The 14,353-nt window shown below is 45.2% G+C and overlaps 1 protein-coding gene across 1 annotated transcript in view; it reads right to left on the bottom strand.

The window, feature by feature from the left end:
* Positions 1 to 6,716: 6,716 nt before the first annotated feature.
* ZBTB14 (zinc finger and BTB domain containing 14) overlaps positions 6,717 to 14,353 on the bottom strand; it is a 109,460-nt gene continuing 101,823 nt past the window's right edge. Inside the window, exon 4 of the mRNA XM_069219807.1 lies at positions 6,717 to 9,069. Within this exon, the coding sequence (XP_069075908.1) occupies positions 7,717 to 9,069 (1,353 nt within the window). The 3' untranslated portion in view covers positions 6,717 to 7,716. The remainder of the gene's footprint in view (positions 9,070 to 14,353) is intronic.

Below are 14,353 nucleotides of genomic sequence, written 5' to 3' on the forward strand. Positions count from 1 at the left end.
ATCTTTCCTAATAGTTGATTCTTCTGTGTTATTTTGGTTTTTTTCTGCCTCTTTGCTCTGCAGAGTTAGATCCTCCAGACAATGCCAAATCATAGTTTTTGTATTCTTTTCAGCCTTTGGAAAATGGGTCATATCCCGTTACTACGCATGTACATTGGTTCCCAATCAACATTTTGAGTTCTGGGTGGTTTGGAAGCCCATTCACAGTGTTGCCTCTCTGAACTTGCTAAATCCCATTTTTGCTTCATCGACTGGGTTTTTGACCTTTAGAGTTAAAAGCACTTATGGGGTAACGTACATTGAATTACTGTCTATTTCTTTCCAAATTGCTTTGATCTTTGACTGTTATATGAATGTTCTGTTTTGTATATTAATTGCGAGTTTCATAGAATAACAAGTTACTTACCTTCGGTAACAATTTATCTGGTAGAGACATATTCTAGTTGTAGATTCCTTACCTTAGAATTTCCCCAGGCGTCAGACAGGATTCAGAGATTTTTTCTTTGAGCAGTACCCTTGCGCGCCGTCAGGTAGTTGGTCGACTCCACATCCGTCTCTGGCATCGTGGGCACCGTGATGATGTTGGGGTCGAATATAGACGCTGCCTCAGTGCAGTGACGTCAGTTTCTTTTCACGACTTTCCAAGCCAAAGCGCAGAGCCATGAAGAACACTAAAATGGTGCACCAGAGCTAAGGCCCTTAAAGGGGAATCCCTGTCCCTAGAAATCAGTTTGCAAGGGGGGAGGATGTGGCGGGTCGGTAAGAAATTTGCAACTAGAATATGCGTCTACTGGTTCATCTGATAGAGACTTCTAGTTGCAGATTCCTTACCTTAGAATTGATAACCAAGCAATGCAATCCTCTGAAGTGGGCTACGAACCAAAATCATACTAAAATGTCCTGCAGGACTTAACGACCCAAGTAGCTGTCTCTGCGGACCTAACTGTCCAGGCAAAAATGTTAAGCAAACGTGTGCAATGATGCCCACGTTGCTACCCGGCAGATGTCCAAGACAGGAACACCGCATGCTAACGCCATGGTAGCAGCAGTTTCTCTGGAGGTTGCTTCTTCGCCAAAGTGTAGCACATGTTGATGCAGAGAATCACCCATTGTGAGATGGTACGCTTCTGCACTGCCTTTCCTTTATTCACATCCACATACCCAACAAAAAGTTGATGGGCCACCGGAAATCTTTAGTGCAACTAAGATAGAATGCCAATGCTCTTTTTGGATCCAGACAGTGGAGTCTCTCCTCCTCATGAGAAGGATGTGGGGTTGCATAAAAAAGTAGACAAAGTGATGGATTGGCCTACGTGAAAAGGTGTGACAACCTTGGGAAAAAAGAAGGCCCTTGTGCATAGCACTACATTGTCAGGATGTACAGACAAGAATTGAGGTTTGGAAGAAAGAGTCTGAAGCTCACTCACTCTGCAAGCAGAAGTGATAGCCACCAGGAAGACAGTCTAGAGGGTAAGGAGCCGCAAGGGACAATTGTGTAACGGCTTAATGGGAGCACACATCAAATAAGTGAGGACAGGATTGAGATTCCACTGAGGCATGATAAATGGAGTGGGAGGATACAAGTGGGTTAGAACTTTAAGAAATCTACCAACAATAGGGGATTTGAAAAGAGAAGGTTGATCTGGCAATCTAAGAAAAGCCAAGTAGCATTTAAGAGGGCCCAAAGCAAAACCTTACTGGGCTAGTGAAAGAATGAACAAAAGAACCTCAGAAAGAGGGGCAGATAGAGGATCAACAGACTTGTCGTGCACCATGCCACAAATTTGTGCCAACGACAGGTGTATTCCATCTTGGTGGAGAGACGCCTGGCTGGCAAGATAACATCGCAGACTTTGGGCGGAAGGTCAAACGCTGTCAATTGCACTCCCTTAACCTCCATGCAAGAAGACAGAGACTGGACAGGTTTGGGTGAAGAACCATCCCCTGCTGCTGTGACAGAAGATCCTCCCGAAGAGGCAGACTGATTGGAGGATCCCTGGCCATGTTCAGTAGCACTGGGTACCAAACTCTTCATGCCCAGTCCGAAGCCACAAGAATGACTTGGGCCCGGTCGTTCTTGATCTTCTTGAGAACTCTGGGCAGAAGTGGTATTGGTGCGAAGGCCTACTGGAGGCCGGAGCTCCACTCGAGACAAAAGGCGTCGCCGAGCAAGAACTGCCATGGAAACTCCAATGCGCAAAACTCAGACATTGCATGTTCTCTGCGAAGGCGAACAGATCTAACCAAGGGTATCCCCACTGTTGAAAGAGACCTTGCGCCACCTCTGGATTGAGACGCCGTTCGTGATTGTCTAAGCATTGACAGCTGCGTTTGTCTGCTCTGACGTTCAGAGAGCCAGCCAGATGTTGAACCACCAGGGAAATGCCCTGATGTTCCAGCCATGTCCAAAAGTCTTTGAAGAGCCTTTTGACAAAGGGTCCATGACCCCACTCCGTCCTGTTTCTTGCAATACCACATGGCAGTGGTGTTGTCGGTTAACACCTGCACCGCTTTCCCTTTGAGAGAGGGAAGGAATGCTTTTAATGCAATTTGAATCGACCGGAGCTCCAAAAGACTGATGTGGAGCTCAGACTCGGCCTCTCCCATGTGGCCGCCTCATCCCAGAAGTGACGCATTTGTCACGACTGTGATATCTGGTTGGGGAAGGGAGAGGGATCTGCTGTTGACCCAATCCTGATTCAAAAGCCTCCACTGCAGATCTTTTGCAGTCCCCTTCGAGATCTGGACCATGTCGACGAGAGTCCCCTGGTGCTGCACCCACTGGCACTTCAGGTCCCACTGCAGAGCCAGCATATGCCATCTGTCATTTGGTACTAATAGGATGCAGAAGGCCATGAGGCCCAGCAGCCTCAGAGTCATTCTCACCAAAACCCGGGCTAGAGGTTGAAATATCGGAATCATAGCCCGAATATCCCAGACTAGCTGATCAGGAGAATAGGTCCAAAACTGCACTGTTTCCAGAAGGGTCCGATGAAAGGGAGCACCTGAGAGAGAGTCAGGTGTGACTTCGGCATGTTTATAGTGAACCCCAGTGAATGCCGGAGGTTCACCAAAGTCTGAAGGTGGGAGACGACTTTCTGAGGCGTGTCTGCCTTCAACAGCCAGTGTCAAGGTAGGGAAAGACTTAAATTCCCGACCTGCGCAGATGAGCTGCAACCACCGCCATCACTTTTGTGAACATCCGAGGGGCACTGGTAAAGCTGAAGGGGAGCACAGTAAACTGAAAGTGCTTGTGACCTACCCGTGGGCAGGCAAGACTGGGATATGAAAATAAGTGTCTTCCAAATCCAATGCCACCATTCAGTATCATTGGGGCCAAGGCAGAAAGGACCTGAGCCAACATCAGCATTTTGAACTTCTCCTTCCTGAGGAAGAGATTGAGGGTTCTGAGGTTGAGGATAGGACGCAGACCCTTATCTTTCTTGGGCACGGTTAAGTAGCGGGAATAGCAACCACGGCCTACTTCTGATGCAGGAACCCTCTCTATGGCACCCTTGGCCAAAACAGCTATAATTTCCTCACGGAGAAGTGCCAAATGATCCTCTGTTAGAGGGCCAAATGACAGCGACATGGCAGAAGGGGAAGTCTCGAAGGGGAGGGAGTAGCCCCTTCGGACGATCTCCAAAACCCAACTGTCCGTCGCAATGGATTCCCAGTGGGGCAGGTGATGGCTTATCCTGCCTCCAACTGATCTAAGGTGGGGGGACGGACTAGGAAGGTTTGGAGGCTGCAGCCGTGGTGGGGGTGGACTGGGAAGATCTCTGGTTCCATGTCCCACAAGCCCGTGGGATTCCACGCAGGGACTGTACAGCATGCGTGGCATGGTGGCCAGGGAGGGGCGTGACAGGGAGCCCTTTCTGTGTCCACAAAAGGAGCGTAAGGCGGACTAGTGGGGTTAAGGGGCAGTGGAAAGTCTAAGGGACCGGGCCATAGCCAGGGAGTCCTTGAATCTCTTGAATCTCTCCAGTGCCAAGTTTGCTTAATCACCAAAGAGATGAGCGGCATCAAAGGGCATGTTCATGAAGGTCTGTTGGACATGCCCCAAAAAACCACAAGTTCTTCACCAGGCGTCACGTCGTAATGCCCCTGTCAACACGATGGATCTGCCCAGAGAGTGGGTCATATCCAGCCCACATTTTATAATGAACTTGGCCGCATCTCCCCTATTGACAGCAGCCTGGGAGACAATTGCACGGGCCTCCTCCAGGATCTGCGGAAAAACTTGTGCGACTATTTCCCACAAGGAGTGGGTATAACAGCCTAAAAGGCAAGCGGTATTCACCGACCGCAACACCAGACTGGAGGAAGAAAACATCTTCTTCTCAATATTATCCAGCCTTTTTGATTCGCTATACGGGGGAGTGTAAGGGAATGCACCAGATGATGAGGATGCCTGAATGACCAAGCTCTCACGTGTGGGATGTTGGGTAAGGAATTTAGGGTCGTGTTGGGCGGGCCGATGGCGGCGAGCGACTTCCTATCCACAGGAGCCCCCTGTTCTTGTTCTGGACCAGGTACCCAGTAGGACATCAGTAAGGGCTTTGTTAAATGGGGTCGTGGTCGTGCTCCAGACACCACAAACAGACCCGATGCAAATCAGTCACTGACATCATTCGGTGACAATCCTTGCAAGGCTTGAACCCGGTCTTCGGGGGCATCCTAGATGCGCCAAAAGTAACCAGATAATTCAACAAAAGTGTTGCAGCTGGTCAAAAAGTGGCCAAGGTAGCTCTTCCCCAGGGAAGCGAGTGGTGCGGGGAGAAAATAACTGATGTCACAGTGCCAAGGTGACCCCCAACGTCATCACAGCGACCACAACGCTAACGACGGATGCGGAGTCAACCAACACCACCTAACGGCATGCAAGGGTACTGTTTGAAGAAAAAGTCTCCGGATCCAGTCTGACGCCTGGGGAAATTCTAAGGTAAGGAATCTGCAACTAGAAGTCTCTATCAGATGGCCTTATTCATTTCTGCTATGGTTTGAATAAAGGTAGTTGTGTCACTGCCTTGAAAATGGACTGGACCAGAAATGCTGTGTGATATAAAGCAATAAATAAATCAATCAAATGTCACCCTGGGAGTTTCAGGCTGGGATACCACTTTCTTAACTGGTTCAAGTTGCTGTATGCTGACATCACTGCATTTATTCACAGTGACTCCAAAGCATTTGTTCATACCAACACCACAACCTTTGAGTCACTTCAGACACAAGGAATAACCAGATAATGTTATCTACTTTGTCCCACTTGTTCTATCTTGGTGTTAGATCCATTTTCCAGTTTAATTAGATGATATTTATGCTAATAGGTTTAATTGCCATGGAGAGATGCATTTTATGACTCAGTAAACGAACTACATTTTGTTACACCTGACTGAGCTAGCCAGGGTCTTCACCCAAAACCTCAAATTACCTGAGGATTTTATCTTGGTAACTTGGTCGTTGGTTTAATTTGGTAGACATCATTTATTTACTCCCTCTCATGATCTCAGTCAAATGGACAGCATGAGCCATCAATATCAGTTCCTAGTTCGTCTTCTAAGCCCACATGCATAAAGATAAGCAAAGGATTAAGAGGCATGTACCAACATTTTTAGAAAGGGCTCTAAAGAAGGTCACTAAATATACAAAGCATTTCTTCAGATTGTCAATCATCGTAGGGGTAGCATGAACTGAAATAATATAGCTACTTCTATTTTTGTATAGTAAGCAAATAATGCCAGAAGAAGCCCTACAACCATATTAAGGAGCTGGAAATACAGAACCTCACTTTATACTGAAATGGGGCAACTGCTATAATAGCTTTTTGAAAATTACAACTTCTCTCTGAAGAGGGTGGGCATGTGCAGTGCATTGAATATAACTAATATACTACCACACTGAAACATGCAGTGGAATGGTTTGGGAATAACTCAAGGCACCAAGCTTAAGGGGATGTTGAGTCCGTCCTTGGTGGTTTTGAGCTGGTAAAATGTTCCCATATTTGGTTCAAGGGATGCCAAGAACTGCGTGACCCTATTATCAGGTTACAGGATGTCTGGAATAAAGTGACTTTCCGATCAGGACAACAAAGTACTGTACATCCTGGTTTTCCCAATTGAAGTACATTATTTGTCCATTAACATGAGCACAATGTGCGAGGGGCAATAAAAAAAACCTTGAACCAAGATTGCTGGGCAAAGAAAATGTAACATATCAAGAGAACGTGGGTCGTTTGAGGCATCTGGAAAATATATCTGGGATTTGCATATCCCAGATACTGTATGAAATCTTCACTCTCGAATTATCAATACAGATGTGCTTCATCATCCAGTCCAACCACGGAACTGAATCAATCCGCGCTACCACCCCATGCTCAGTCCACATAGAAAAGAAAGAAATATTTTACCATCCAATCCCCAGTAAATATTTGTACCACCAGTAAATATTTGTAACACCCCCTTCCCCGCCCCACCCAAAACCACTCCTAAAGTCTCTGAAAGTTGCCTTGATATGAATTCAAAACTTTAAAATCAATAATTTAGTGTGTGACACTATGAATGACCCCGGGAAAATTTACATTTGCTTATTTTCAGGCCAACAATTTGCTTACGTATAAATAGTATATTCAATCGTCATGTTTCCCATACTGACTAGCACTGAACCATCAGATGAACTGTGCAGTCCTTATCTGTAATAAAACAATTTAGTAAGTATTTAATAATAAATATATGGGGACATTTATTAACAAATGTGCACACGCACACATACATACAGCATACAGAATATCAGGACCTTATATACATATTTTATTAAACTATTATGAAATGACTAACACCCAGCAGAGGGTGTATCACAAACAACTGTTTTACCGTAGTGACTGAAAAATCATTACAGTAAAGCAACCAGTTACCATTTGTGGAACATGAAAATGCATATAGTTGGAACATGAAAACGACGGTGTTCAGCTTACTTTAAAAAACGTAAAAATTGCTGTGTTTCTGGAACACATGGTTGACAAATCGTGCAAATACTCAGTTATGGTCAAGTAGTGTGGTAAGAGAATGTATAACTGTCTCAAGTCAAGAAATGGGGAATTGTAAGATCAGTCACATAAATGTAGACAGTAAACTAATGTTAGTTTACCAAAAGGGCTTTGAGGGATAAATAAGGAAATACATTTAAAACAGTTTCGTTGTTTTAAAAAGAAAGTATTTTTCTCGTTGTTTTTCTGTGGCTGTAGAACTAGTACATTGATTTATCCAAAGTTAGTATCTTACCAAAAATGTTCTTCTCTTAAATAAAATACAGTCTGTGTACACATATGATTTGATATCTTTAAAAAAAGGTTACAAAGTTAGTTTTCTATGAATAAGAGCACTGTCACTGCCTACATTTTAAGCCTTGATTTTATATTTCACGTAAAACAAATTCACCGAGTGCCTGACGTTTATTTAATTGTAATTAAATAAAGTTATTGTCTTGATGGTGAAGAAAAGTAAACGAGGAACACTCTCGACTCCTTTTTAAGAAAGCATTTTCTTATAAAATGGAACACGTCTGCAGCAAAGTTTATAAAGTATTTATCAAAATTCATCAGCCCAGTAAAAAAGAAAAATGCTGAAACCCATCAACTTACTGGCATATTTTACATATTTTTAAATGGAATTTAGCTTTGTAAGCTACAAGGCAATGTTTGAAAGACATTCTGACATATTAACTGCAAGCTATACTTTCGAGTTGCTGCTCAGCTTCCGCAGCCATTGCTGCTGCTTGCAGCTGCTCTGTTTCACTCTGAATGACACCAGAGACTTGCTTTCTCTCACTATGCATATTGTTCTCGTGACGCTTTAGGTCTGAGGCTTTAGCAAAGGCTTTAGTACAAGAAGCACAGATGAAAGGTTTCTCTCCTCTATGCCTCCTTTCGTGATCCTTCAGATGAGACTTGTGCTTAAAGGCTTTGTCACACATATGGCAGGCAAAGGGTCTTTCATTGCTATGTACTCTTTCGTGCTTCTTCAAGTCTGGCGCCCGAATAAAAGACTTTCCGCACACTTCACAACTATAAGGTTTGTAACCTGTGTGGATTTTCAAATGTTCTTTCAGATGAGCCTGTGTTGTAAAGGCTTTGGTGCACATTTGACACACAAATGGCCTGTCTGCAGTGTGGAGTTTTTCGTGCTTTCTCAGCCGTGCTTCGTCAGTGAATGTTTTTCCACATGCTTGACAGGCAAATTGTTCCCTATGACCGTAAAGCAAATACTCAAATTTCATGTCAGTGGCAGCCGTTGTCCATCCTGGTGTTTGCTCATCTTTTACTTCACTCATACTGTCATTAAATGTCAACGTCTGAGGGGTTGGGGATCCTAAATCCTTAGGCTCTGTGGTGTCCATTGCTTCCACATCCTGACCATAGCAGTTTACTTTCCGTACCTCTTCACTTCCGAGTTCTTTCAAAATGGCCTCTTGTACCCTCAGTGTGGAAGTAGGTGATTTCTCCTCTTCATGACTAGGGGTGGTTCCGTCAACTGTGTCATCTGATGGACTATCATCCGGATCACCAATTTCTTCTACATCATCATCTTGGGTGTCATTAGACTCTACAACAGAACTATTAATTTTTAAGCTTGTGTCATATGAATACTTGTTCTTTGGATCAGTCGTGTTTTCTTCAGAACTTGAAAGGTCACGTTTCTGAGAGCAGAGTTTATCCAAAAATCGTATTCCAAGTATCTGTCCAGAAGACATCATCAGATTTACATCTTCTTTTTTTACAGCAATCTTTGAAGTGTACATATAATTTAGAACCTCTTCAAAAATGTCAGAACGGAGGAAATCTATTTCTATCACTGAAGAACTGTCCACCTCCAGTTTCTTGAAGAGCTTCTTGAAGTATGTACTGCAGGCTGCAAGTACACACCGGTGTGCTCTAAATTTGACATCTTCCACCACAATAGCAATGTCACAAAACTCTCCTTCAAGGCGTTGCTCATTCAATGTTTTCAAGAAGATAGTTTTATGGTCATCGTCATTATATTTTATAGTTTCAGTCATACTGATGAAGAAATCCTGAAGAAAAAAGGCAAGTAAAATAGTTGAGTAAAACAAGTGATAAGTAATAACGTACAGTAAAAAAACACATGACATCCAAAACACAAAAACACTTTGAAAGTGAGCAATATATAATAAAGAGAAACAGATTGATTACAAGATTAAGGACCATATGTACGTAGGTTCAGGTTTGAGATTACCAAATAGCAAATTTTTGCAATTCGCTATTTGGTAATCGCAAAACCCATGTATCAACATTTTTAAAACACTGCACGAGTCGCATTGGGTCGCAAATATACCTACCTCATGAATATTCATGAGGTAGGTCTTGCATTGCGACCCATTAGGAATCGCTAAAATTACAGGGTGGTGGTCTGCTGGGGTCCGCAGACCACCATGTCTGTGGTTGCATTTCAATAAAGCATTTTTTTTTAAATGCAGCCCGTTTAAAAAAAAAATTACCACTGAGACCACTGTCTGCTCCTAACATTTTTTTACAAACATTCTCAAGGTCCCATTTACGAATGGGTTACTACCTACTTGATGTAGGTAGTAATATGCAAATATTTTGCAACCATTTCGGTTGCAAAACATTCACACATAACACTGCGATTCGGTGTTAGGAGGGGATGCCCTAGCCACGCCAGTTACTAATACCGAATCTCAATTTGCGATTCGATATCAGGCTATCGAATTGCATTTAGGACCTTTGTACATTTAAAAATGCCTTTTTTTCTGCATAGAGGACCTTCTGCGACCTAAAAGAAGCTTTGTACATCTGGCCCCTAAACACAGGAGTACAAGACAAAGGGATAAAGAGAGTAAATGAAAGACAGGAGAAAAGAAGGTATTGTTTAGGAAGAAAGTCATTCCCATGCCACAGAAAATACCAAATGATGTGCAACAGGGAGAAATGCCTGACTGGTTACTACCCAGTTCTGTAATAAATGCTGCAATGAGAAAAACAAACCCATATATCAGTCAGCTATGAAACAAAGCTCACTTAAACTAAGGAACTATACTGATGGTCAGTGTCACCAATACTAGATTCAATCGCTGAAATGTGTAAATTCCTAGTGGCATGTAGCATAAAATGATGCAAAAGTGTAAAGAGAGACCAAAACAATATCTGTATTATAGCAACAGTCCTACATACAGAAAATTCAGACCACACACAGCAAAGTCAATGAGTCTATCAGCTTGAAATACTACTAAAAGCAGGTTCGGATAGAACAGCTCCTACCATTAATCATAGTTCTAACCTGAACATCTTCATCTATGGTACTACAAGAGTCAGGACCAGATTAAGGTCTCTATGGGGCATCACAAAAGGAGAGGTGGAAATATATGTTAGAGCCCTTTTAAAAATTGCACCACAATAGGCGACTTGAAAAGAGAGGGCTGACCTGGCCAACATAGTAAGTCCAAAGATGACCCTTAATTGCGCCCAAAGTAAAGCCTTGCTAGGCAAAAGGCAGATAGAATAACAGAATGTCATATAACTAGGACTGAAGGGGGTCAATCTGGCAAGACCCACACCCAGCCACAAACTTGTCTCAACAACAGAGGTGGTCAGTTTTCATCAGGGGGTGTCTGGCTGCTAAGATGATATCAACCACCTCGACAGATCGAAGGTGTTCAGCTGTCTCCACTCAAACTCCAAGTATGAAGGTGGAGATTAAGAAAGCCCAGGTGCAGAACCATGCCCTGTCGCTGTAACTGCAAGCTATCCCAAAAAGGCAGCATGATTGAAGGATATATGCGCAAGCCCAAGAGTTCCAGATACCAAACTCTCCATGCCCAATTTTGAGCCACTAGGATGATTTAGGCCCAGTCTGCCATGATCTTCTTGATACCTCTGGGCAGAGATAGTACCTGCGGCTAGGCATACAGAGGTCCTGTGTTCCACTCAAGGCAGAATGAGTCTCTGAGCGATAGTCACCTTGGAAACTCCAAAGAGCAGTAGTGCTGATATTGGGCATGCTTGGCCATGGCAAATAGATTGAGCTGAGGTTCTTCCTATTCGCAGAAGAGACCTTGCTCCAGCTTAAGAGTGTAGCTTCCTATCGGGATCCACTAGGTGGCGGAGGCTGAGCGTGTCCACCCTGGTATTCAAAGGCCCTGCCAGATGGTTAGCTACCAGAAAAATCTATTTCCAGAAGCCCAAGGCCTTCTGGCACAGGTTCTGTGACCCCCTAACCCACCCTGTTTGTTGTAACACCAAATGGCGGTGGTGTAGTTCATAAGCACATTTACCAGCTTCCATTTGGTGGGCGGCAGGAAGGCTTTCAGTGCCAAGCAGTTGGCCATTAGCTCCGGAATGTTGATGTGGAACCATCTCTGCCAGAGATGAGAAGCCTCTGATCTCCACATCTCCTAAATGGACACCTCAACCTAGAAGCGATGTATCAGTGGCCACTGTTAGCTCTGGGTGGGAAGGAAGAGGGGTCTGCCGCGGACCCAATTGCAGGCCAGCAACTCCACTGCAGATCTCCTGCAGTCCCTTCTGAAATTTGAACATGGCTGGAGACGCCCCCATGATGTTGAGCATTGCTAGGGTTTCAGATTTCACTGCAGAGCCTGCAAACGCCACCTGGCGTGCTAGACCTGCACGTCGCAGGAGGCCATCAGTCACAGCAGTCTCCAAGTCGCCCACACTGAAAGGCAGGACTGATGGTGAAAGATAGACATCATAGCCTGAATGTCCTGGACTCTTTTCCTGTGAAAAGGCACAAAAACAAACCATGTCTGGATTGGCTCCGAGAAAGGGGAGAGTCTGAGAAGGAGTCAGGTACGAACTTAGCACGTTGATAGTGAAACCTAAGGGTGACATGAGGTTCGCCATAGTGTGGGGGTGGTTGACGACTGCATCGGGCGAGACCGCCTTCAACAGCCAGTCATCAAGGTAGGGGCAGATTGATACCCCAGACCTTTAAAGATGAGCTGCCACCACCGCCATCACTTTTGTGAATACCTGAGTTGCACTAGTGGGACGAAAGGGGAGCCGAGTGAACCACAGGCAGCACTGATGGGCCGTCACAACAGGAATATGAAAATAGGCATCCTGCTGGTCCAACGTCACCATCCAGTCTCCAGGTCAGGGGCAGACAATACCTAGGCCAGGGTGAGCATCTTAAACTTCTCCTTTTGGAAGAAGGCGATGAGAGGGTGCAGGTCTAATATAGGTCTCAAGCCTTGGGCACCAGAAAGTAGCAGGAATAGCAACTACACCCTGCTTCTGGCACCATCTCAATAGCCCCTTTTGGCCGAAAGAGCTTGCACTTCCTAGCAGTAAATGCAGAGATGATCTTTCATCTGTTGTGGGAGGTGAGGCACAGTGGAAGGTACGATGGGGAATAAAGGAATAGGAGACCATACCCCCTACCAACTATCTGCAGAACCCACCTGTCAGACGTGATGTGCTGCCAATCTAGAAAGAATCATCAAATTCTGCCTTCAACAGGCTGTGCTCAACCAAGGGCAGGCTAAAGAGATTTGGCAGGTGGAGCTGTGGGGTGGTGGACTGATTGGCACGTGGGTGGGTAGACCTCAATGGCGAAACTGCAGGGTCCCCTGAGGGGCTTGGACAGGGGGGCTATAAGGATGCCTCATCAAAAACCACAAAAGGAGTGTTGAAAGTGGTGCAACTGGTGAGGAGGGGACGAGAAGCCTAGAGTGCGAGCTGTACCTCTGCTCTCTATAAAATGCTTGAGGGAGGAGTGCGCCTTGTCCCCAAACAGGCATGTCCTATCAAAGGACATGTCCATTAGTCAGGACTCGACACTGCGAGAGAACCCAGTAGATCACAGCCACATGTGAATGGAAACACTGATACTGACAACTCACCCAATGGAATCAGTGGTGTCTAAGCCACAAAGTACTGTGAACTTGGCCGCATCATGACCATTGTGAACTGCTTGCGTCAAGACAGGGCTAGGGGCATAATAAACACCTGGGAGGATTTGAGCTATCAAATCTTAAAGGGCATGGGATTAATGGTTTGACAAACAGATGAAGCTGTCAGAATAGAGGGCTAGGCTGGTGGACAAAAAGACTATGGGCCTGATTAACACCTTCCTCCAAAGTTGTAATCTGTTCCAAAAGTGACGGATATACCACCAACCGTATTACGAGTCCATTACATCCTATGGAACTCGTAATACGGCTGGTGGTATATCCGTCACATTTGGGACGGATTAACACCTCCTCCAAAGTTGTAATCAGGCCCTATCTTTCCAAATTTTCCATACGTTTAGATTCCTGGTAAGGAGGAGTGGAGGGAAACATGTTTGAAATAGACAGACTTGTGGAAGCCTGAACAACAAGGCTGTCCGGTCATGGATGCTGTGAGAGAAAAGCAGCAGCACCCTGAGTAGGATGTTGGCACCTGCCAATTTGTTGGCTGACAGAGGGCACAGAGCAAGGTTGGGCACAGGCCCCTAATAGAGTGACCGTCAAAGCCTCGTTAAATGGTAGACGAGGCTCAGCAGATGTCTATTCAGGTTGTAGGGCCTCAGTGAAACCATTAGTTTTGATCTCCATAGTGGGAAGATGGAGGTCAAGAACTTTGGCTGCCTATGCATAAACAGCTTAGAAAGCGGATTCCTCTGTGGCAGGTCCAGGAAGAGGAAAAAGGGCTGTCTCAGAGAGAGGTGTTGAGGCCATTAACCTTCTGCGAGCCTTCATACTGATTGTCACTGGTACAGGGCTGAGCGAGCTCAACACCTTACTCATAGTTGTCAAAACCAATGCAAAAAAGGGAGTGCAAGGTGGGTTCCTCCATTGAGGAAAAGGAACGTTCAGTAGAGGAAGTGGCGCCTCAATCTGATTCGGGCTCGACATAGACAGGTATTGACTCAACGTCAGAGAGAATGATAGGTCCTCCTCCTCTGGCGCCAACAGAGTCAGCATGGGCATTAAGGAACCCAGTGCCAGCACAGGTCTCAGGCTAGAAGTAGGGTCAGAAGCGGAGAGGAAGGCAAAACAGGCTTGGAGGGTCCAATGCAAGGACAAATCTGCTGGTAGTATCCTAAATAGAGGGCTTTGCAACTCCTTGGAAACTGGAGGCACGCCAGAGGGAGTTGGAAGGGATCCAAAGAACCCAATCATAGCCACCCGGAACTCTTCGATCTGACACAGTGTGACATTAAGCCCAGGAAACTCAGTTGTGCCGGCATGAAATGCGTGATCGGCTTCAAAGTAGGCTGGCTTTGGGAGCATGATTGAGAAGATTGACACCGTCCCCGCACCTACTCAGGCTAATGCGAGTGGCGTGAGGGAAAGGAATGCCGCATTACCTTCT

Source organism: Pleurodeles waltl, chromosome 2_2, assembly GCF_031143425.1.
Source record: "Pleurodeles waltl isolate 20211129_DDA chromosome 2_2, aPleWal1.hap1.20221129, whole genome shotgun sequence".
NCBI lineage: Eukaryota > Metazoa > Chordata > Amphibia > Caudata > Salamandridae > Pleurodeles > Pleurodeles waltl.